The 24,711-nt window shown below is 43.7% G+C and overlaps 2 protein-coding genes across 2 annotated transcripts in view; both read left to right on the top strand.

Annotated features, from left to right (window-relative positions):
* LOC144682613 (regucalcin-like) overlaps positions 1-24,305 on the top strand; it is a 30,188-nt gene extending 5,883 nt beyond the window's left edge. The window contains exons 2-7 of the mRNA XM_078545107.1: positions 12,214-12,379; positions 15,881-16,063; positions 17,210-17,425; positions 19,348-19,479; positions 22,662-22,816; positions 23,970-24,305. Of these exons, the coding sequence (XP_078401233.1) occupies positions 12,217-12,379; positions 15,881-16,063; positions 17,210-17,425; positions 19,348-19,479; positions 22,662-22,816; positions 23,970-24,020 (900 nt within the window). The 5' untranslated portion in view covers positions 12,214-12,216 and the 3' untranslated portion in view covers positions 24,021-24,305. The remainder of the gene's footprint in view (positions 1-12,213; positions 12,380-15,880; positions 16,064-17,209; positions 17,426-19,347; positions 19,480-22,661; positions 22,817-23,969) is intronic.
* LOC144682622 (PI-PLC X domain-containing protein 1-like) overlaps positions 1-24,711 on the top strand; it is a 705,325-nt gene that overhangs the window by 630,527 nt on the left and 50,087 nt on the right. The gene's annotated exons all lie outside the window — the stretch shown is intronic.

Genomic DNA, 24,711 nt, shown 5'->3' with positions numbered 1-24,711 from the left:
TCTTCTCTGACTATCCCTAGCATCCTTTGTTATGTTCACATTCTCATATTCTTCTAACTCTGACCATTCTGCCCATGCACGCTGAGCATGGTTCTTGTTCATGAAGTCTTGCATCACCTTTGCCGCTAACTGATTATAGAATTCCTGATATTCTTGTGGACATAGGCCTTTGGGAAAAGGAATACCTTTCTAAGATCTTTACTGATTGAAGTGATTGTAAGTAAAACCTTTCATACTGTTTTGGGGATCATGTGACTGTACAGACAAGTCAGCCCTAAGCGTGGGTAATCTTAGGGGTGGAGCTTTCTAGTCGTGGACCTTGTTTAAGCATGTAGCTTCATCAGGAGCTCTGTAAATAAAGCTTACTGTTTCTAACAAGAAACCTGTCCAGTACGCTAAGTTTATTACAACTGGTGACGAGGATAAATAACTCTTACATTGCATCTCGCCTCGCGAATGTGATTTTGAATTTTGATTTTTAAGGGACGAAAGAAAAGTATACTCACCAGTCACGCTGCTCTTTGGCAGAATCGACCCATACAATATGTCCATGGAAGACTGGAGTCAGTACATAGAGTGCCTAGGTTTCTACTTTGTGACAAATGAAATAACAGCAGAGCAACAGAAAGCAATTCTTCTAAGTGTCTGCGGGAGCAAGACATATAACTTCATTTGCAGTCTGACAGCCCCGAACGCGCCAAATTCCAGATCTTTTAACAAGCTGGTAGACCTTGTGAAGGCACATTTTCAGCCTAAGCCATCGGTGATCATGCAAAGATTCAATTTCAACTCTAGAGTAAGGGCCCCCGTTGAGTCAACCGTAACGTGTATTGCGAAGTTAAAACAGTTAACTGAGCACCGCGACTTTGGAGGTACTATCGCGAGACTTCACTCAGTGTGAATGTAGGTGATATCATGCCTCCAAAACTCATGCAATTACATTCAATTCTCAGTCTTTCACTTCGACTGTAATTATTCTGTCGCGACCGTCTGTGGCCCAGTCACATTTGTCACAAAAGACGGTCATGTTACAGTAGTTACACTGATGACCAGTGAAATTGCCAAAATTGGCCCGATCATACTGTCTCTTGGGAGGTAGCATTGATTCAAGGGCTTACATTCCCTTTTCGTAAGATGTTGATCCTTGAGGAGACATTCAGGCATGCCATGGATATCAGGATATAGAGTATCAGAATATATATCTGCAACAAAACAAAGTATAGTATTTACTCATTCACAGTTTTTAACTGATTAATATGGTACAATTTTCTGTCTTTTCTTCTGCTTTTCAAGGTTAGCCCATTGAATGGGCTTTCAATTTTGCTTTTAAAGTTCTGTTCCCTCTCTCCACCACTCCAGAAGACTGTGGATTGTGGTTGATGTAAAATGTATGTGTAATTCCAAATGATTTTTGCATTTGAGTGAGAATTACCTGAGTGAAATGTGACCCCTGGTCACTATTCGACTGCGGTGATAGTCCCCACCTACAGATTACCTCAACCAATAAAATTCTCTTGCAAAAGTGTTTGCTAATTCAGAGTTATTTACATATAAGTATTCATGTCTTAACTACCAAATCAAATAGTTTAAAAAAATCCTCCAGCTCTCTTTCTCTTTAAAACTGTGTCCAATTTCTTACTAAGTATCATTACTCCCTAGCTTTCATTCGCACCAATCCAAAATTCCTTTTACTTATACTTTATTTTGACTCTCTCTGACCATTACCATCTTAACTGTCTTAAAGTCAGTTTCTCTATGGAGTATGTGTTGGTGCCTTGATGATATAAAGACGTTGCCTTGCTCTACTGGGTATATTAACCATTTTATGCCGCTTGTCAAGTAGTTGCACATGACTGAGACCTGTTCTTCAGTACATTCCAAGATGTATCCCCTGACCTTTGAACCAGCCCATTTTTGAACTGATTTCCAGTATGTTCTGTTGGTTACCCCACATGTGACACATCTGCACGCATATGCAGTGTCTCAATATCATGCTACCCATTCTTGACTCTCAAGTGATCTTATCAAAAGATCTTGAAACCTTCACTTACCTCTCCATGCCTGGTCCCAATGCTTTGGGTAGTGGCCAGACTATTAAATTCTGTTCTCTTAAATAAAAGTTCCTGGGCAAGGACACAATAGGCAGAACCGTCCCAGATTTGCACTAAGTGCGGTCGTGGGCGGATAAAACAACATTTTACCCAGCAGCCGTGATGGTGGGTTTTCACACCGTAACATCCCAATCCCGCCACATTGTTTACGCATTCCCGGGAAACACGCCACTTCCACGGCGCCATGACCTTGCTGCTTCATCACGCTGGACACCATTTTAAAGCCCAGATGTATGAACACATCTCAGTGCTTCCGGCCCACGACGACTGCAGGGAAGATGTCCATCAAAGGCAAAAAGACAGCAGCCCCCAGGTTTAATGACGCATCACTGGGACTCCTTTGGATGCTGTGGAGGCCCGCCGAGATGTCCTCTACCTCTGCACTGGTTGTAGGATGGGCAGTGGCATTACCAAGCAGGCTTGGGGGTCGGTGGTCAGTGTCAATGCCCTGCAAAAGAGGACAGCCACTACAGGATGAATGATCTCATCCATTCCACCAGGGTAAGTCACTCTTCTCATCACTCTCAGCTCACACACTCACAAACCCATCACACATCCACAGGGATCTCACACCTCAAGGGACAACAACTCTCTCACACACTTTCACATCTCCATTAGGCTCATACTCTCTTGAACTCACATCCTCATTCCTGTCCATTGTGCCGCTCACCACACAAACATTCCACGCAGTGCCATGTGTCCCTGCTCACACTCTCTCCATCTGTTTCCAAGCATGAGAAACCTGCTCACATTAGCAGGGAGAGGCCCCAGACCAGGGGCAGAGTGGCCCATATTAGGCCCCTCACTCACTTTGAGTAGCGTGCCATCGTGCTGACTGGTTGCCTGCAGCAACGGTGAGGTCGGCGGCAAACACACACCTGAGGAACCTGCACCACATCATCCCTCCCTCATCGCAACTGTGAGTGCTCTCTCTCTCTCCTGTTTTTGACTCTGCTGCCACGCACTACTTAACTCTACTTTGGTCCACGGGGAGCTCTGCCAAGGGACCAACACCCTCAGCCAGGCAGTCCCTCAGCTCCATCCACATCCTCATCTGCAGCCAAGAAGACTCCTCCGCCAGGGAAGGGGTGGAAATAAGCAGCCCGGAAGACCCGTCACCGCAGAAGGAGCAGCCGGCCCAAGAGTGATTCTCGAGGGGAAAAATGTGTGTGTGTGGCAAGGCCTTTCGGAGCTTCGCACAAGCACACTCACACGCACGCAGATCCTTCACGTTTCACTCATCTCAATGTCCTGAGCATTTTGAATGCTGCCTGCTGGAATTTGCTTTCGGTTGTCCATCTGGGCTGACCTGCATCACCGTCCACCCAATGACCACACCCCCACACAGCAAATGATCTCACCCACCATGACTCTCGCTTCACTTTTGATTTGGACAGCATGGTGCTAAATTTAGTTTTACTTTCGCTCCCCGGTCTTTTCCCCCACCCCCACCCCACCCACCCCCCCAGTCACCCATTTCCTTTTTTCCCCCATCACAGTTGACCCCCCCCGGCATCACTTTCCACCTCCCCTCCTTTGCCTACCAGCCATAACCCTTTTCCTTCGGGGATGTCCAAGTGAACGTGCATGTTCCCTTCCTTCCTGAAAACCCCATCCACATGCACCTCCCCGACCTCCCCCTTCACCCCCAGAGGGTCCCTGTCTGCCTCTGGGTCCCAACCAACCACCCCTTCTATTGCTACCGTCAAACCCTCACCCTCCCACCCTGCCGCCTCACTCTGCCCTCGGGCATTCTCACCCTTCCTTCATCACATGCCCACCCTCAGTTTGCCTCCCAGGAGGCAGACATGAACCTATCAGATCCTTCCCGTTCACCTGAACATCCTCCTCTCTGTACCCCTTTCCCCACACCCCCTCCACTTCCTTTCCACCTGGAGCCCCTCCCCTCCCCTCTCCCCCCCCCAGTCCTCATACCCCTCCAGACTCCCCGCCCCTTTAGTTTTTCCCCTTCCTGACTCCTTCCTCCACCCTTACCTCTTCCGCCACCCTTAGTCCCTACCCCCTCCCAACTCCTTCCTCCAGCCTTACCTCTTTCTCCAGCCTCACTTCTTCCTCAACCCTTACCTCCTCCTGTCTTCGCAACCCTTCCTCCCCCTTGGACACCGTCCCCTCCCCACACTCCTTCCGTTGCACCTTCCACCACCCCCCTACCCCTTACATCTACCTCCCCAGTTTTGGTCTTCTCCCCTGTTTTCCCCCTCCTCCTCCTCCCGTTCTTCCTCACCCCCCCAACCTCACCCTATCCTGACATCTTCATTCCCCCCTCCCAACCTCTCCCCCACCGACAACTCTTCCTCTCCTAGCCCTTCCTCTCCCACCACCTCGACCATCACCCGTTGTGAGCATCAACGGTGACTATCCGTCTTCCGTGCGCTGCTTTGCAGCAGAGCCATGTCCACAAGAACCCACACAGCGTGCCACGGACATTCCTCCAGTGTGTCGTTGGTGTCGGGCTCCAGCATCTTCTGCTCTTCAGATGTCTGCAATGTGAGCAAGGCCCTGGAACTTGTCAAGACGTGTTCTACACTAATGGCTTTCCTGCCGATGTGGGCGGACGATCCAGCAGGATTCTGGTGGGCAGGCCTAATAATGATATGCTGATGTATTACAATGAGGTTCCCAATGTCCGATGGCGGAGAACGCCTTAGGAGGGCTCAGTGGAAGATCGTGAACTGGTTTCATGCCATCGTGAAACCGATTGCGCCATATTGTCTGCGCACGCCACCGAATACACCCGACACTGGTGGGCACGGAAAATCCTGGCCAATATCTCAAAGAAGAATCTATTAATTTACGAGTCTCGTCAACGCTTTCCCTTCACTAGAATGTACCTTAACACCAGATTGACATATTCCGGTGAATTACGTTCAAGATAGGTTATTCCAATTCCCATTCAATGCTTTTTTACCTGTCTCATACTATTTTACACATGCAACCGTACCTCGTTCATGAGCCCTGGAGAAACTTTATAGTCCAATAAAATATCCCCATAATACCTTTAAAACAGAAATCAAATATTTTTACTTGATTCCAGGCATTAGTATATTTTGTTTGTCATTCTTTATTTTGTATGACATTTCCATTTCTCGAAAGCTGCTTGCTAAATTGCACCAGACTTTTTTTATGCTCAAAATTATTCCAAATTCAAATGACCATCTTTGTTGGGCTAATAGGTTTCCTTTTTAAAAACTTATCTTTCTCCAAAAGAAACTTTATTTTTTTATATAGCAATGTGTGCATATTTTCATTGTTTTTCCTTAAATTAAAGAGCTTGCGTATGTGCATCTCTTATTCTTTACATCGAACTGGATCTATTGGTACCTATAGGGAAAAAAACTAAAAATCCATTGTGGTCTGGTCAGGAGCCCAATGAGTTAATACATTCATTAATACATAATGCAAGTAGCTTCTTGATTATTAATTACTTATCCTTCAATTATAACTTAATTGAGGTACACTATTTGGTCAATCATCTCTTGCTAGTCAGTGACTGCTTCATAATACTGTTTTGGGTTAGTTTGTTGTAAAACGTTGACAACATCAAAGTGGCTTCTTATCTCAATGTTCCCACAAAATGGCGCTTAACCTTGTTAGCTTATTACAATGAATACAACTTAAAATAACCTGAAAATGTTTGGGTTGCACTAAAATCTAGTACCCAGACTTACTTACACTCTTCAGACAATTACAAGTAGGAGGAGGCAGAACGTGTTGTGGCCCTGGTGACGAACATTGCTGCCTGGAATGCCCGAGGTGCTCTCATTATTGCAAGGTTCATTTAGGTCCGACCAGTCCACTCATCTGACAGCCACGTACAAAAGCCAATTTCCCCCCCTCACCGCCCACTTTCCTCAACATAAAACCGTCCTGTACTGGTGAGTGGTGGCACGTCTGAGCAGGGGCCGCAAAATCGTGCAAGGCCAGCAGGAGTTCAAGCTAGTCTGCATTGTTTAGAGTCAAAAATAAAGATTTTTAAAATCTGAAAAAAATGTCCCGACATGGGGCTGACTCACAATAACATTAATGTCATAAAAATGCTGCCCAAAAATTTATATTAATTTTTTATTTAATTGTGGAAACCTCATCCTGCCTGTGGATGAGGTTTGCTAAAAAATCAAAAGGTTGCCTGGCCGATTTGCCCGCCCGCCAATCGTAAGGTTGGACGGGCAGCGAAAAATAGGTTTAAATTAATTGATTAAGGGCCTTAATAGGCCTCTTAATTGTCGGTGGTGCGCTGCTGACTGAAACATTGTGCAAATGCGCAATGACGTCGGGACGCTTGCCCGCGGGACATAAAATCCTGCCCTCTGTGTACTTTAAAGGATAGTGTGGTGGGGGGTGCCGGGGACATCTGCAAGTGGTGAGACATTGGGCATGAGTGGCCTCCTGCTCGGACAGGGGACAAGGATACTTCAGGTGCCAGCTCGCTGGAGGGTGAAGTTGCATGTGCTAGAGAGGAGATGAGGACTTCAATAGGGCTGTGTTCTGAAGAAGATCTGATGGGCATACTGAAATGCTTTGTGCATTGGTAGGCCTGCCAGAAAGCCTGCGGTTAATGTTTGGAAGCAAGCAGCAGTCCGGTACCAACTTGGCAAAGGGCTTTGTGCAGAATTTGAGGCCCATCCCCCCAGCATGGAAGCACTGACCAACTCCATGAGAACACCTGTGGTTCTATCCATGATGCAGCATCTGATGGTCGATGTCTCGGCTTCCATTACAGCACAAGCAAAGGCCACTCAGTGCCTGGGTGCTGCTAAAGGGAAGCTCAGGCTACTCTCATGCAGGATCAGCTTACAGCGCGAAGGCTTAAACCTATCATCATAGCTGTAGATACTGGTGTTCAAACGGGCTAGCAGAGTGTCACATCAGTCCAAAAATCTGTCCTCTGAAATGCTGCTGGGGTAGCTGAGGTGCCATCCCATGGGAGTGCAGTGGCACTGTGGAGCTCTCTCAGGCTGACAATTTGTCCTCCAACCACTGTCACTCCACCTGCTGTTGCCTATCAGCCAGCCAACCTGGACTGCTATTGCTCAGGCCGAAGTGGCACAGTCCAAAGCCAGGCAGCCTAGGGCCAGAGATGCTTGAAGCCATCCTGCAAGGCCATCTGCAGTCTTCTCCACTGAACATCAGCAGCTTTCTACCAGCCATGTTGCAGCCACTGGGGTCGAACTGCATACGTGCACTAGGACAGGCATTAAGAAGTCCGGCAGCAAGGGAATGCGCAGGATGATTAGTTGAATTTTGTATGCTATATGGCAATGTTTGATTTATCAATTTGGTTTATAATGTTTGGTTTATGGTAACTTCCATTTTTGCATTGCGGCCAAGAAGAGTCTGTGATGGTCATAACAGAGAGATGGTAAGCAATGGGACTGTTGGTGAATGGGGAATTGGGGTTGCAGTCACTGGTTACACAGTTGAATCAGTCAATCACTGAAAACATAAGTAGGAGGGGCACGTGTTGGCAGATTCCTTCCTTCCTCCCCCCCCCCTCCTCCTCCTCTTCCTCCTCTTCCTCAGCTGGTTGCTGCATAGCTGTTGGCAAGGGCTGTGCTGTCAAGGTGGCGAGGTTGTGCAGGATGCAGCAGACCATGATGAACCTTGACATGCGCTCTGCTGAGTACTGTCGGACTCCTCCAGAGTGAAGCGTTGCTTAAGAACACCAATGGTCTGCCCAATCACACTTCATGTGCCAACAGGGCTTTCGTGATATGCAGGCTGCCCACAAGGACACCGAGTTATGAACCATGTGGTCAGCAGATAGTCCTTCTGGTCCAGTAGACACCCTCTGGTTTGCCACGATGGCTCAAATGCAAATGGTCCAGCGGACTGCTGCAGAATGAAGGCATCATGACTACTGCCAATATATCGCACATTGACCTGTATGATATGCTGCCTGGAATCTCACAATAACTGCACACTGAGGATTGGAATCCCTTGCAGTTATGGTACATCTCTGAGTTGACATTCAGCGTCTGCAAAGCAACATGTGTACAGTTAATGGCACCCTGCACCACAGGGAAGCCCGAAATCCTTACAAAGCCATTTGTTCATTCCACCCACCTTTTGGTGAAAGAAACTAAAATGCATTCACCTCACATGGAACACAGAGCCTCAATGACCTCCCTTATACAACGGTGCACAGCAAAATGGGAAATGTAGCAAAAATTGCCTACTTTAATCTGAAAGGAGCCAGATACATAAAAGTTCACAGCCGCAGTTAACTATACAGCTGCCAGCAAAGATGTCTTTGCTCTGTGGTTGCAGTTATGAATGCCAAAGGTGGCAGATTTCAGAGAGGATCTCCTTGGTGAAGTGGAAATGTCTGACACACTGTTGCTTGCTGAGGTTGAGGTTGGAGAATTGCTCCCTGAGCATTTGGAACAGATATGGCCCCTCGGTGGGAGCCCATCTTCTCCTCCCTCTTCCAAAAACTTGTCCTGCTTTGTATCATTCTGCTCTGCTCATTCTTCCTGTCAGACTGTAGGCCAAGGGCATTGCAAACTACTGCACCCACTTCAGGGAGCAAGAAGTTTATACAGAATCTTTGAAGTCAGGATAAAATCCTTCAGCATGTGCAAAACCACTCCCTTGTAGACTTTAACAACTTTAAAGGGCTCTAGAAACCACCAAACACCAGCCACTAGAAATCAACTGACAGCTGACCTGAAAGTAGTTGATGATCCCTTTAAGTTGCATTGATGGGAGGGCCCTTCCTGCTGCTAAACACATATTCAGCTGTACCAGTTTAAAAGAGGGCATTAGTTGAAGTGCTAATTTCTAATATGGCAGCGCCAACATCAAATCACCAGCAAAAACAGGCATCACACATCAAACTTTACACCCAAAGACTACATTTTGTGAGCAAAAGCAGCTACTTCAGAGATATCTGAAAAATGTAAGATTGTAACTGTTGACACATAAAATAACCTTGGCTAGTTTGAATGTTCTCATGTTTACTCTTCTCTGTGCACGTAAGTAGATAAGGTAGCTTGTTTTGTCCTGAGACCCTGATGCGGTCCTGGGATCATGAGAAACTGAGTGCTTGGTATGTGCAGCTAATAATACCTAAAGTTAAACCAAGAATGTTGGAGAATGCGATGTTGTACTGAGACCATGGGAAGGAAATGAGGAGATCAAAGGTTGGTCATCTTGAATCTTCATCCAAGCAACTGTAATGTGCAGTGTCCCCTGTCTTTGCTTTTCCATGTGAGTATGATTCCTAAAAAAATATTTAAGGATCTCTTGCTTGAGTTGGATATTTTAATTGGTTAATATCTGTAATTTAAAAAAAACTTACATTTGTATCATGCCTTTGTCTACCTCAAGACATCAAAGTGCTTTACAGCTAATTAAGCATTTTTGGAGTGCAGTCACTATTGCAATGTAGGAAACGTGGCAGCCACTTTATGCTCAGCTCCCACAAACAACAATGTGATAGAAACATGTTCATTTATTTAAATATGTTGGTTGAGAGATAAATATTAGCCAGGACGCTGTGGATAACTCCCCTGCTCTTCTCTGAAATAGATCCATTGAGTTTTTAAATTTTTAAAAATTTATCAATTTATAATTCACAGATGTGAGCATTGCTGGCAAAGCCAGAATTTATTGCTCTTGAGAAGGTGTTGGTGAACAGCTTTTTGAACCACTACTGTCCGTATGGTGAAGGCTCCCGCAGTACTGCTTGGGAGGGAAGGTCATTGTTGAAGCAGCTGAAGATGGTTGGGCTTACCCTGAGGTGTTCCTGCAGTGATGTCCTGCTGCTGAAATGATTGGCCTAAACAATCACACCCATCTTCCTTTGTGCTACGTATGACTCCAGCCAGTGGAGAATTTTCCCCCTGATTCCCATTGACTTTAATTTTGTTAGGGCTTGATGCCACACTCAGTCAAATGATCTCTTGATGTCAAGGGCTGTCACTATCACTTTACCTCTGCAATTCAGCTCTTTTTTCCATGTTTGAACTAAGTCTGTAATGAGGCTGTGACCTGAGTGGTCCCAGTGGAACCAAGCTGAGCATTAGTGAGCATTGTAAGCGCTGCTTGATAACACCTTCGACCACACCTCCCATCACTTGGCTGATGGTTGAGGGTGGGCTGCTGGGGCAGTAATTGGCCGGATTGGATTTGTCCTTTTTGTGGGCCGGATATACTTTGGTAATTTTCCTCTTTTGTAAGGTAGATGTCAAATTTGTAGCTGCACTGGGACAGCTTGGCTAGAAGTGTGGCTAGTTCTGGAGAAGTGTCTTTAGTACTAGAGCCGGAATGTTGTCAAAGCCCACAGCCTTTGCTGTGTCCAGTGCGCTCAGTTGTTTCTTGATGCCATGTGAAACGAAGCGAATTGGCTGAAGACTGGCATCTGTCATGATGAGTATCGAGATGGTTTATCCAGTCAGCACTTCTGGCTGAAGATAGTTGTAAGCCTTTAGCCTTGTCATTTGCACTCATGTGCAGGGCTGCGCCATTGTTGGAGATGGGATTTTATGAAGCCACCTCGCTCCTTAGTTATTAATCATCCCATCATCATTCCTGACTGATCTTGTGAACATTGATGTCCTCACCCAAAGTACATTCTGTGCCCTTACTTCTTCCAAGTGGTGTTCAATATGGCGAGAACTGATTCATTAGTTGAGGGAAGATGGTAGGTAAGTAGCAGGAGGTTTCCTTGCTCAGGCCCTTGATATCATGAGGCAGACTTTTAGTGGGTCTGTCCTGCCAGTGGGAAAGGACATGCCCAGGGATGATGATAGAGGAGTCTGGGATGTTGACTAAAGCTATGATTTGGAGAGTGTGACTTTAATAGGCTGTTGCTAGTCCTTGTGACTGCTCTCCCAATTTCGGCACAGGTCCTCAGATATTAGTCAGGAGGAGTTTGCAGGACCGACTGGGCTTAGTCTTTCCTGAATCAGATGCTTAGGTTAATACAAAGTGGGCCATCTAATTTTATTCTTATTATGCCCTTTTGTAGGTTTGACTGAGTGGCATGCTAGGCCATTTCAGAGCTTAGATTCAACCACATTGCTGTACTCTGTGGATTTGAAACCACAACCTCCTGACTCCGAGGCCGTGCCACCCACTGAGTCATCACTGACAGCTTAGGCCTTTATATTTATTAATCGCCATATCTCTTTATTTGCTAAAATGATTTACCCTGTCTTGATTACTAAGGTTGAAGTCACGTCTTTTTTGTGTAAAAGTAGCTGTTCAATCGTTTCAAAATACTTAAATTAAAAAGCTGTGATGAAAAAAGTATTGATCGCTTTCAGCAATAGACTTCCCCTGATTGCATAACATCTTGAGGTAACATTTTCCTCAGAGGCCCCCACCTTAATAACATACATTCCATCTATAGGTGCCAACAGTTGAGTAACATTTCATAGGGGGATCAATTTGGAGCTCTTGTCTCTGTACCATGAGTTGAGGTTCTAATAGTAGTGTCTAAGTTGTACATATTTTGTTCAGAATAAAACCCATTGATAACACAAAGCATACCTTAGAGTGGCTGAGCTGAAGCTGTGGGGGTAGGTGTTGGGGGACACTTCCATCTTCCTCACTCCTTTACAGTGGCCTTGATTTTTAACCTCAGCTCACCTTCCCTATGACCTGCAGTCCTGGTCCTGCATTAGGTATTATTAGCTCAAAATACTAAAGATTCAGTTTCTCGTGGTATCAGGAGATTAAAAGGCTACACATTGCAGTCTTGGGACAATCATATCTATTTATCTGGCTTGGCATCAAAATTGTATTTGATAACGCTCCTGTAATGTGCCTTGGGACGTCTTACTGTCAAAGGCGTTATCTAAAGGTAAGTTGTTGTATATATTTACACGTACACAAAAGAATAAGCATATAGATGTATCCATGTGAAAATTAGAACTAACCAAAGTTAAGGCTGACATAAATGGTCTGGACTCAGGAGTTAGTGAAGATACAATCAAGTATTTGCTGAAAAGCCACCTCTAGAAAATTCACTTCCGGGGATCAGCAGAATGAAATCTTTACTGGAGATGAATAGTCCTCCTTTTCTCATCTGATTATTAAGAGAGAATCAATTTATACTTTCAAATACTTTTCACAGGAAATGGCTTGCATTAAGATTGAGTGTGTCGTGAGGGACAAATACAGAATTGGAGAAAGTCCAGTTTGGGAAGAAAAGCATGGTTCTCTTCTATATGTGGACATCACTGGCCAGAAGGTGTGCAGATGGAATGCAATCACGAAACAAGTGAAGGAAATGCATGTTGGTAAGCAAAAGATATGTCTTCAATAGGACAGTCCAACTCCTAGCCTTATATGGCAATTGCTTCTTCTCTTTATTATAGTGTGTGAAAACCTTCACTTTCAGAAGACTTTGCATAATGTCTACCCCTTTGACATTTCTGTGTAAAATCACCACAATGGTGCACAAAGTCTAAACTGAGTCTCGCTTTGTGCCATCGAACTTGTCCAAACCCCCCATTCTTAAAATTTGTCTCAACCCACACTCCTGTTTGCACTGAAAGAAAGCTTTGAATTTATCTATCACCTCATCACTTGTCTTAGAAATGTCCCAGAGAACTTCACAGGAATGGCTTTGAAAAGGGTAACTATTGTTATGTAAGCAAATGTTGCAGTCATTTTGCGCATAGAGTAAGGTCCTACAAAGAGCAATGAGATGAGAGACTGGTTGATCTGCTTTGGTGGTGCTAAATGGGGGGATTGTTGATTGGGACAATGGGAGAACTTCAAACTCTTCTTCAAATAGTGTCATAAGTTTTTAATAGCCACACGAACAAGAGGAAGGGAATTAGAATTAGATGAATTGTCCAGAAGTGCAAGGCACTCTCAGTACTGCATGAGGTATACTCTCAGTACTTGAATGAGGTATAGGAGCCCAGTCATTGTCTCTCATATATATGGAGATTATTATTTCTCTAAAATGAATAGGAAGACTAGCTAAGGAGCTCAGGATATTTCCTCACAAAGCCACAGAATTGTTACAATGCAGAATGAGGCCATTCGGCCCACCGTGTCTGCACAGGCTCTCCAAATGTGCAATATCCCCAGTGCCACTCCCCCGCCTTCTCCCCATAACCCTGAATATTCTTCCTTTTCAGATAATAATCCAATTCCCTCATGAATGTCGTGTTTGAACCTACCTCCATCACACTCTCAGGCAGCACATTCCAGACCTTAACCACTTCCTCCTCATTTCTCTATTGCTTCTTTTGCCAATTACCCTAAATCTGTGCCCTTGAGTTCTTGATCCTTTCTCTAGTAGGAACCATTTCTCCCTATCTACACTATCCAGACCCCTCATGATTTTGTATAGCTCTATAAAATCTCCTCTCAACCTTCTCCAAGGATCACAGTCCCAACTTCTCCACTCTATTAATGTAACTCAAGTAACTCAATTTATATTCCTCAATTCAGTCCTCTCCTCTTTAACAGCTGATGGAATATGTAAGCATCGCATATGAAATACATTTTCCCACCAGGCTTCTTATATTCTCATTTTGTGTTACTTTGCTCCTGATTAACTGAACTTTCATATTCATAAAATAATAGTTAATCATATCTGAAAAAGTAGACAACGCATCAATTAAACATAGGGAGAATGGATAAATTTCCAATGAAATAATGAACAGACTTATAAAATAGGAAAGCTATCAAGAGAAAAAAAGATGAAAAGCCAAGGATATTGCACAAAATAAGTTTTGAATTTATTTTTGGTCACCATCTTTGTTTCTTACTGAAGAAATAGGGGCATCAAAAATTGTAATGCCTACAAGGAAGTATCTTATTTATACGTTGCTGCTTGTGTGTTTCAAATATCTCTCACAATGTTTTCAAATAGAAGTCCATTCCTGTCAAAGAAGCCTCTGGCTTGAGTTAACAGGATACCAAAGAGCCGACACTGACCGAATTATATGAAAATCCCGATAATTAAGCCTATTACAGCCTCTAGGGTGCATGTGTTATCTGTGACAAAACTCCCCAAATTGACCAATATTCTTGCGAGTAAGCAGTCTGTGGAGAAAAATCCTAGTATGCATCATAGAGTCAGAATCATTATGTCACAGAAGGAGGCCATTTGACCCATTCAGTCCCTGTTGAACTGCACCAGTATGACTGTTGTTACGATACCCGTAGAGACTGATAACGTTTTAAAATAGATGAATTTCCCAGCAACTGACAGAAAGAACCAAATGACAAGATTTCATGTTTTAAGACTTTTAATGTATCAAACAAACTAAAATCAACATAGGCCAAACATTATTTAGCAGGCAACTAATACACTAAACTAACGGAATTGAAATACATCTTACGATGGCTTTTGTTGGGTGCTGCACTTCTGGCAGATGTGCAGCATCACAAAAACAAGTCCAAAGTTACTCCCAGATTTCCAGTAGGTTCACTTCTCTCTGCCACACTAGGTGGAACCTCCCAGTGTCCTTCAAAAATTGTTCCACTCAGCCCAAATCTTCCAGATCTGACTTTTACCAGCAAGGCTCACTTCAGCGACCCCTTGTTCCTTAAATCTCTGACTTTCAGCAGCAAGACTCCCCTTGGTAACTCCTTGTTTCTTGAATCTCCAAAAGTCCTGTTGGTTCTGTCCCTTTCCTTTCAAGCAGGAAATGAATCTGCACAGCATCCTGCTTGATTGTTAACATAAAACAGTCCTTCTCTGCTTCTCCACACAGCAGTAGCTGCTTTGTCTCTCTCTCCCTGTGTCTCAAAAGGCAACTACCTTTTTTCTGGGAGTTAATGTGTAAAGGTGTGAAACCGTCACTTGATCTCAAACTCTGAGTTTCTTCCCCATGGCAAGCAGATCACATGGGCCTGTCTCCGAGCGGAGATGTTTAGTATGACTTCACCATCCCCCTTTTCAGAATGCTGTGTTTCATTTCAGAACATTTCAAAGCATAACCATCTTATTAAGCTCAGCTTCATAACTCTGTGCAAAATCAATCTGTGCAGAGAACTGACAGCATGCTGAAAAGATACCTCAATCGAAATGTAATGAAGGGAATGAAATTGGGTGGATTCTCTTTCACAATTTTTTTTGTTCATGAGATGCGGGCATCACTGGCTAGGCCAGCATTTATTGTCCATCCCTAATTGCCTCTTGCTCCGAGGGCATTTAAGAGTCAACTACATTGCTGTGGGTCTGGAGATACATGTAGGCCAGGTAAGGATGGCAGAGTTCCTTCCCTAAAGGGCATTCGTGACCCAGATGGGGTTTTACAACAATCATTGCATTGTCATTATTAGACTTTTAATTCCAGATTTTTAAATTAAATTTAAATGCCACCATCGGCTGTGGCGGGATTCAAACCCAGGTCCCCAGAGCATTACCCTGGGCCTCTGGATTACTAGTCCAGTGACAATACCACTACGCCAATTGACAGCAACATGGCCATTCACTGAGTATGTCAGGGCTTGCTGTTTGCATAATTGATGAACAACAATACTCTGTGCAGTATTAACTAATCTTAATGTAAGCAGCAACAGAAATGTTACAGCTGACTTGCCCCTACTGTCTGGAGAGGGAAAAAGTCAGTAATTCCTGTTACTATTCAGTGGGCCCCTGGCAGCAGGTTTGTGATGTCTACCTTCCCCTGAGTCAAATAAACTGTTGTAATTCACTAGGTAGGTGCACGCATAATGAATTGCTGCTTGTTCAAAGTTCAGAAGGGGGAAAATGTGGGGAAGGGAGCAGAATGATTCACCTTAGTGGGTTATATACACCTCTAATTCCACAGATGCTCCTGTTGGCTCAGCGGTCCCTCGAAGATCAGGGGGATATGTTCTGGCAGTCGGAAAAAGGTTTGCCTTTCTGGACTGGGAACAGGAAACAGTTACTGAAATGGCTTCGGTTGACCAGGATAAAGCAAACAACAGATTTAATGATGGCAAAGTGGACCCTGCTGGGCGGTTCTTTGCAGGTTTGTCACAATCAAGTTCTTTTGCATTTTACTCCTCCATCCACATAGAGCTTAACTGAAATTGAATTTCAGCATTTTACCCTTGTGTTGATCTGGTCTACTTTAATCTACCTTAGATAGGATATTTAAGGCTTAAAACAGGTCGTAAGATGGGGCTGGGGAGGGCAGGAGTAGGCTTTTTTTGGAAAAATGGGCTAGAGGGGCTGAATGACCTTCCTCATCAAAACTCACGTTTTGTGCTCATGGTACTTGTACCTTAGAACTAAACAAGCATTGAGGCCTGAGGGATTCAGATAATTATAAATAAGGCATCGGACACCTGAAAGAATTTTAAAAAAAAATTCATTCCTGAGACATGGTCTCATTGGCAATGCTGACATTGATTGCTCAATGCTAGTTGCCTTTGGGAATTATTGAATGGTTGCAGCCCTTGTGGTGAAGGTACTCTTATAATGCTGTTATGTAGGGAGTTCTAGGCTTTGAATCAGTGTTAATGAAGGAACAATATAATTCCAAGTCAGAACAGTATGTGACTCGGAGGGACACTTGGAGATGATGATGTTCCCATGCATCTAATGTCCTTGTCCTTCTTGATGGTAGAGGTCACTGCTTCGGGCAATAATCTAATCAACAAATTGAGAAGATTTAACCATAGGATTTTTTAGGTAGTAATCTTAGGGTTTCTCTGAAGATGAAGAAAATTACCAGACTTGCTAAATTTTCTATCCAATAACAATGAATATCTAACCCAATATCTAGATGATATATAACAGACTTGAAATGAAGTCCTGAAATGTTTTCATAAAAAAATATTACTTTTATGTATCTTAAGTTTTGAATCCATCCTTGTGCTGGCAGAGACACTAATGGCTGATGTACCCTTTCTTGCTACATCATGACACTTAGACATAAGGATTAATGATTATGACAGAGAATATAGAGTTATTTTCCAATCCTTAGTTGCATTATCTCTAGTTTACACTATCTATGAATGTGACTTCCCTATTGGAAGTATGGGGTTGTGGGATCATGCCCACAGTCTCAATAATAGAAATGTTGGCATGTGCGTCTGCAGGAAAGCTATTAATGCATTTGGAAAACTGCAATGTTTAGTGTTTACAGGGCTAATGCTGACTTCTGCTACAGGGACCATGGCAATGGAGATTCGTCCAGCTGAGGTAGAAAGGCACCAGGGATCAGTGTATTCCCTGCAGGCTGATCACTCTGTGGTTAAGCACTTTGACCAAGTGGACATTTCTAATGGTCTGGATTGGTCACCGGATTGCAAGGTCTTCTATTATATAGACAGTTTATCATTCGCTGTGGATGCGTTTGACTACGACCTGCAGTCAGGAAAAATCTGTAAGTATATTTCAAGATGCACTCATTCGTGTGATATGTGTGATACGTATGTATTTTTTAGAACAATATGTTATTGCCCTCTCGGTTGCTATGCCATAAGTTATACGTGGCTGAAAGGAAGAAAGGGTAAAGCTGCTCCTGAACCTCTCTGTGTGACAGCACGGCGGGAATTTTACAGCCCCTTCGTGGCGGGGACGGGGCTGTAAAATGCGGCGAGCCATTCTAAATTCCACTCACTTTCACCGTCAAATTCCAGCCCACGTGTGTGAGATAGATACTGGGCTCGCCCTTTGTCTGATTTGTCCCTCCAAGGCCAATGGGGAAACGCCTGATTGCCTCTTGGTGCCTCACTGGTGACACAGCTGAGGTCGGAAACTCTGCATGGTTTCTCTTAGGAACTTAAGCTCTGTCAGTCTCAGGCAGCGTGTTAAGGTTCCAAAACTCTGTTTATGTTATACCCGGTTGTTTATGTTAATTGTTTTGATACATGACCAAAATTAATTTTTTGTTCATGGCAATGGGGTTTTAAATGAGTGACAGGTAAACTTTTTTTAGGCAACCTTTTTTGGGCAACCTTTTTTGTTAAAGTTTCTTTATTTACTCCATTCACTGCAGCCCTGCCTAGCCTTGTCAGTTTAGCTCAGTTAGCAGCATCCATATCTCAGATTCCGGTTATATCATCTAGGCTACCATTCAGTGCAGTACTGAGGGATTGCTGTATTGTCAGTGGTGCTCTCCTTTGATTAAATGTTAAAGCAAAATCCTCTCCGTTTCAATGGTTCAGGTAGATGCGAAAGCTCCCGTGGCAATAATCCAAGAATAACAAGCAGTTCTACCAGAGTCTCAGCCAACACTCCTTCCTCAACTAAAATCAGTGAAAACAAATTCAGCTACTGTGTTTATTTATGGTCAGGAATTTTAGGATGGCGGGGTTTCCCTGAGAGCACACCCCCACTGAGACTGCCATTCAACACTCCAAAATGTTAATTGGCTAGAGGTGGGACTTCCACCCCTCCAATCAAGAGGAAGTCCCACCTCAGAGAGCTGCTGGCCAACCTGATTGCCAATCAGAAGCTGCAGTGAACAGGACTGGGATTGCAAGCAATCCCCAGAGCCTAAGTCCCAGAAATCCAAGACCGGGCAAGTATGGGGCTCTTAGAGTGTGGTAGGGAGGTGATGTCCGGGGCGGTCGGCAGATAGGTTTGGGGGAGGGTATTGGTGGAGTGGCTGGGGGGAGGGGGGTGGGGGAAGAGCACCCACAGGTGCCTTTTTTGGGCGGGGCGACTGATGTTAAAAGGAGGCTGCCGATGGAGGCACCCCTCCCACCACACTTGCTGCCCAAGGCCTGATCAGGGTTAATTTTTGGACCTCCTCCCCGCTGGCCCCTGAATTTCTCCTCCCCTATCTGAAAATTTTGAGGCCGGGTGAGAAACAGTCCTTAAGTGGCCAATAATTGGCCACTTAAGGGCCTCAATTGCGGCAAGGGTAGGGGGGGGCCGGCCTTGACCTCGTCTGTCCCAGTGGAAAATTGCGGAGAGGTTGGGGCGGGTGGGAGCCCAGTGGGAAGGCTATTTGAAAAATTTTATGGCCATACCCCCACCTACAAACCCACCGGCAGGGGAACGTAAAATTCTGCCCAAGTGACAGTGATGGTTGAAATCCTTTTATTCACTATATGCATCAGTTAATACATTTACATCAAGTTCTTCTGCTGATTGTTCTAATCAATTATTATCATTAACCTGTAGAGTGCATGAGAATTTGACATAAATAGTAAAAATAATGCACAGGTCTTTCAGCCCTCACTGGGAAGGGCTAACTTAGTCAGGGAAGCCTTATTTCAGGTTCTAACTCTTTATAGGGAAGGGGCTTATTAATTTTCCAATTAATTAGTCTTTAATTTATTTTAATTAACTGCATAGCAAATCGAAGACGTGTGTACAAGCTTGAACAGGAGGAGGCTATTCCAGATGGACAGTGCATCGATGCAGAGGGAAAGCTTTGGGTTGCCTGCTACAATGGTGGGAGAGTCCTTCGTATTGATCCAGAGACTGGTAAATCAATTAAATCTGCAAACAGTGGTGTCCAATATCATGCTTGCGAAAACTACAGCAATTTGCTATTTTGGCATCTCAATACAAGCGTCAAAATTAATTTTATAGTTCTAAAACCCATGTGTGTTATCTTTTCTTCCCTTTAATCTCCCACATAATATCCTCCAGCCAGCGCATTATCTATTGCTGGCCTGACACAGACTATTATTAGTGATAAGGGTGACCTACTCGCAAGCAACTTTTAAACCACAAGTCAATGCCAAATATCTCTTTCCTTCATCCCGACTAGGAAACTCCTCCTGAAAACTTGACTGAGAACAGTGACTCACTATGTGGACTATTGTAGGTTCAAGCCCAAGATCTACCACTCTGTGGCACTTTTCCAAATCCCTCCTAGCCTAGGCAAATCAATAATTACAGCAACAAATTGCCTTTTGTCATTTATCAGAATTACTTCATTCACACAGTTCCTGCCAGAGTATATCTATATGGACCACGCACTACTTTCAGATCATTATAAACTATAGGAGCCCTATTTAACCCTAGTTCTGATTGACTTCATTGGGTAAGTTTTAACAATAGCTGCATAGTTGCAATACTAAGTACCACAAAGTCCTCAAATACAGGAAGGAAAAAAAAATGGTAAAGCCTGTAGTCCATCCTGTCAGTCAATCATGAAAATTAGATCACAGTTTGCATTTATATATTCCCATTAATACAAAAAAATCTCAAGACTTCTCAATTTTTAAAATTCTTTCATGAGATATGGGCATCGCTGGCTAGGTCAGCGTTTATTACCCATCCCTAATTGCCCTTGAGAAGGTGGTGGTGAGCAGCCTTCTTGAATCGCTGCAGTCTCTGTGGTGTAGGCACACCCACAGTGCTGTTAGGGTGGGAGTTCCAGGGTTTTGACCCAGCGATAATGAAGGAATGGCGATACGTTTCCAGGTCAGGATGGTGTGCGGCTTGGAGGGGAACTTCCAGGTGGTGAAGTTCCCATGTGTTCCCGTGCATCTGCTGCCCTTGTCCTTAGATGGTAGCGGTCGTGGATTTGGAAGGTGCTCTCCAAGGAATAGGTGTAGATATGGGGCATGGATGCTTTACCATAGGAGGGATAATTAAACAAGATGAGTTTAAAAAAGGTTTTCAAAGATGGAAAAAAAACAAGAGATGATGGTCTTGGGGATGGAGTTGCCAGGAGAAGATCCAAGTGTCTAATGGTAGATGAAGGGTAAAAAAGTCTGAGGGTTGAAGGATAAGTAATGGGGTATAAGGGGAATAGGGGGAGATGGTGGCACAGTGCTAATGTCACAATATTAGTCATCCAGATGCCCATGCTCTTGAGGACACAGGTTCAAATCCCACCACAGTAGCTGGTGGAATTTAAATCCAATTAATATAATCTGGAAATGAAAGCTAATCTCAGTAATGGTGACAATGAAACTATCATTGATTGTCATAAAAACCTATCTGGTTCACTAATGTCCTTTAGAGAAGGAAATCTGCCATCCTTACCCGGTCTGGCCTACATGTGACCCCAGACCCACAGCAATGTGGTTGCCCCCTGAAATGGCCCAGCAAGCCACTCAGTTCAGGGGCAATTAGGGATGGGCAACAAATGTTGGCCTTGCCAGCGTTGCCCCCATCCCAAGAAAGAATAAATAAAAAATAAATAAGACTGGAGGAAGCTGCAGAGATGTGATGGGGAAAAGCCATGATGAAGATTTGAAGATGAGTACTTTAAATTTCATCTACTGGGGACCAAGAGTTAAGATAGGTCAGCGAAAATGAGGAGTGGAGAGTCTGGGACGAATGACAAAACAGGAGATGGGTGGCTTAGGTTTGGACAAGCTGTAATTTATGGATGGTGAAGGATTGGAGTCCAACAAGGAGAGCATTGGACTCATCAAATATAGAAGTGATAAAAGGATAAGTCTTTCAGTGGTGAGGGCTGTCATGGCCTGGAGGTAGGCATTGTTGCTGATGCAAAGCTCTGTTGAATAGTACACTAAGGTTTTGCTCAATCTGACTTAACCAAAGTGAATGGTTGAGGAAGAGGGTAGGGTCAGTGACAGAGCAGAGTTTGCAATGAGGGGAGGGATGAATATACTGGATTCCTGATAGTCAATCAGCAGAAGTTTGTGACTCATCAATGACTTCATGGTGGGCAGTCATCAAATCAAGGGACATGTTGAAGAGGTTGAGCTGGATGTCATCAGCATTGGCCATGTGTGAAGGAGCAGAATATAGATGAGGAAAGGGTCAAGGTAGCTACTCATGGATTCAAGTCGTGAAAGTGCTGGGGGGGAAAGAGAAGTCATTGCTGAAGATGTGCTGACTTTATTTGATCGCGTTATAATGAAATTGCATGAAGGTTACTTATGGAAATGGACAACAGGGGCATTCTGTAGTAAGTTATTATGACAGATAGTCATACAGTCATTACAACACAGGAGGCCATTCATCCCATCGAGTCTGTAGCTCAATCAGTTAGACCTTTTCTTTGCTCTATCCTCAAAAGCCCTAGAAATTTATTTCCCTCAAGTACCCATCCAAATCCCTGTTGAGATCATTGATCATCTCCCCTTCCACCATACTAGTAGGCTTGAGTTCCAAGCCACTACCACTTGCTGTGTAAAAATGTTATTCCTCACATCCCCTCATATCTCTTCCCAAAACTTAAAATCTATACTCCCTATTCTTTCTACCATAGCTAATGGGAACAACTTTTCTTTGTCTACTTTATCGAAAGCTGTCATAATCTTGTACACCTCAGTCAGACCTCCCATCAACCTCCTTTACTCCAAGGAGAACAATCCCCTCTTCTGCAATCTAACCTCATAGTTAACCTCCCTCATCCCCGGAACCATTCTGGTTGGTAGAGGTCAACAGAGTCAATTTCTTGTTTGAGCTCAGTTTTAGAATTTTGCACCAAGACCTAGTGCTTGATCTCCTGCTATAGGTTTGAAATGGCATAAACATGTCAAAATGGCACTTTATGTCATTTCTCCAGTGGATACTGGGAGAACCCATCTTCTTCCTCATTAGATTCAAATTCAGTAACTCCAATATGAGCAGACTCTAAAACCCTAGTCTGAATTAATCTAAATCCTCATTTTACTCACAATGGCAGTGAAGACTAAAGTCAAAGAAAAAATGACAGATAAAATTGTTTCCTTCAGGCAAAAGAATCCAGACAGTGAAACTGCCAGTTGACAAGACAACATCTTGTTGCTTTGGAGGAAAGGATTACTCTGAACTTTATGTAACATCAGCTGCAGATGGAATGGACGAAGATTGGAATCGAAGACAACCGGAAGCAGGTGGCATTTTTAAGGTAGATAGATACTAAAGTGTTATTTTTAAAAAGTTCATTTTATGGGATGTAGGCCTTGCTGGCTCAGTCAGCATTTATTGCCCATCCCTAATTGCCCTTGAGAAGATGGTGGTGAGCTGCCTTCTTGAACTGCTGCAGCCCACGTGGTATAGGTACGCCCACAGTGCTGTTAAGGAGGGAGTTCCAGGATTTTGACCCAGCGACTGGAAGGAATGGCGATATAGTTCCAAGTCAGGATGGTGAGTGGTTTGGAGGGGAACTTGCAGGTGGTGCTGTTCCCATGTGTCTGCTACCCTTGTCCTTCTGGATGATAGCAGTCAGGAATTTGGAAGGTCCTATTGGACGAGCCTTGGTGAGTTGCTGCAGTGCATCTTGTGGATGGTAGCACACTGCTGCCACTGCTTGTCGGCGGTGGAGGGAGTGAATGGGGTGCCAACAAAGGTTGCTTTGTCCCGGATGGTGTGGAGCTTCTTGGATAAATATTTGATAAATGTTTGGTGCTATAAAATTCTATGATTCCAATATTTTCAGGCAAAGGAGACTTCACCAAATAGTTTATTGACAGTCTATCATATCTTTAATGCTGCTATCTCATGGATATTTCTAATGCTCAATGACGTACTGGCTTATGATAGGGTGACAGCAGTGAGATCACATCAGTGACAAATCATTATGACACCCATTCCCTCTGTAGCCTCTCATATGAGATGTTTGCACCAAACAGATTGGTATAGTCAAGTTACCACTTGGGACAAGTAAAAGTAGTAGGCTACTTATCCAAAAGAGAAAGTGCTCAGAAGGTATAGGAGTAGAAATTCATCTAGGACAGTGGTGCCAAACAGGTAGCATCGGATCGGTCAACTCTTTATACACAGCGCCTGATATTTAATTTTATTGATTGTAATGGAATTAAATATAGCATTACTCAAGTGTCATCTTAATATACAAATCTATTTATTATGAAAAAAAATGATTTCTTCAGGATCTTCACTGTGTCACTTTTTAATGGTTGAGTGTGTGAATATAATGCTCGGTGTCAGCTTGCCTCTGTGGTAGCACTCTCACTGTAGGTTCAAGCACCACTATGGGACTGGAGTACATCCTCTAATTTATACAAAAATTAATGTTCAGCCTATTTTATTTTCTGTTTCAGATTACTGGGCTTGGAGTGAAGGGAATTCCACCATATTCATATGCAGGATAAAAAAAACACCTCCAACTACCTAAAAGTGACATTCTGTGCATTTATGATGCCAACCTGCTCAAAGCAACTTCAACTGCCAGCTTTACAAAATTGAAAAATATCATCTTGTGGATGCACTGATAAATCATTAAACTCTGTTGCTCCACATGATCTTTTTTCTACTTTTCCCATATTCTAATCCTGGTTTAACATTTAATTCTCAATAACACTCAAATGTTGGTGATGGTCATCTCAACATACTAATAGATCTTCTAGGAAACAATAAAAATGATTTCTTCAAGGCTCTGTACTGTGTCATTTTGTTTTGGATGGTTGCGAGTGCGAATGTAGTGTTAAGTGTCAGCTTGCTTCAGTAGCAGCACTCTTGTCATGGGTTCAAGCCCCACCAAGGGACTTGGGTACATTATCTAGGCTGACACTTCAGTTCAGTGGTGATCAAAAATGTTGCATTGTCAGATAAGGTGTTAAACTGGGGCCCCAGCTGCCTTCAAAGGTGGGTACAGAACATCTCAAGGTACAATTTGAATAAGTGCAGGTGAGTTCTTATATTCCTCAACCAGCACCGAGGACCAGTTAGTTATCTCATTTGCTGTTTATGGTGCATAAATTGTTGCATTTTTGCCTACAAAAGGACAGTGAAAGCCACCTGTGATTTTTTTCAGGGTTTTTTTTAACAGTGATATTACAGCAT

This window comes from Cetorhinus maximus, chromosome 7 (genome assembly GCF_964194155.1).
Source record: "Cetorhinus maximus chromosome 7, sCetMax3.hap1.1, whole genome shotgun sequence".
NCBI lineage: Eukaryota > Metazoa > Chordata > Chondrichthyes > Lamniformes > Cetorhinidae > Cetorhinus > Cetorhinus maximus.
This window is presented reverse-complemented; position numbering and strand designations above follow the sequence as displayed.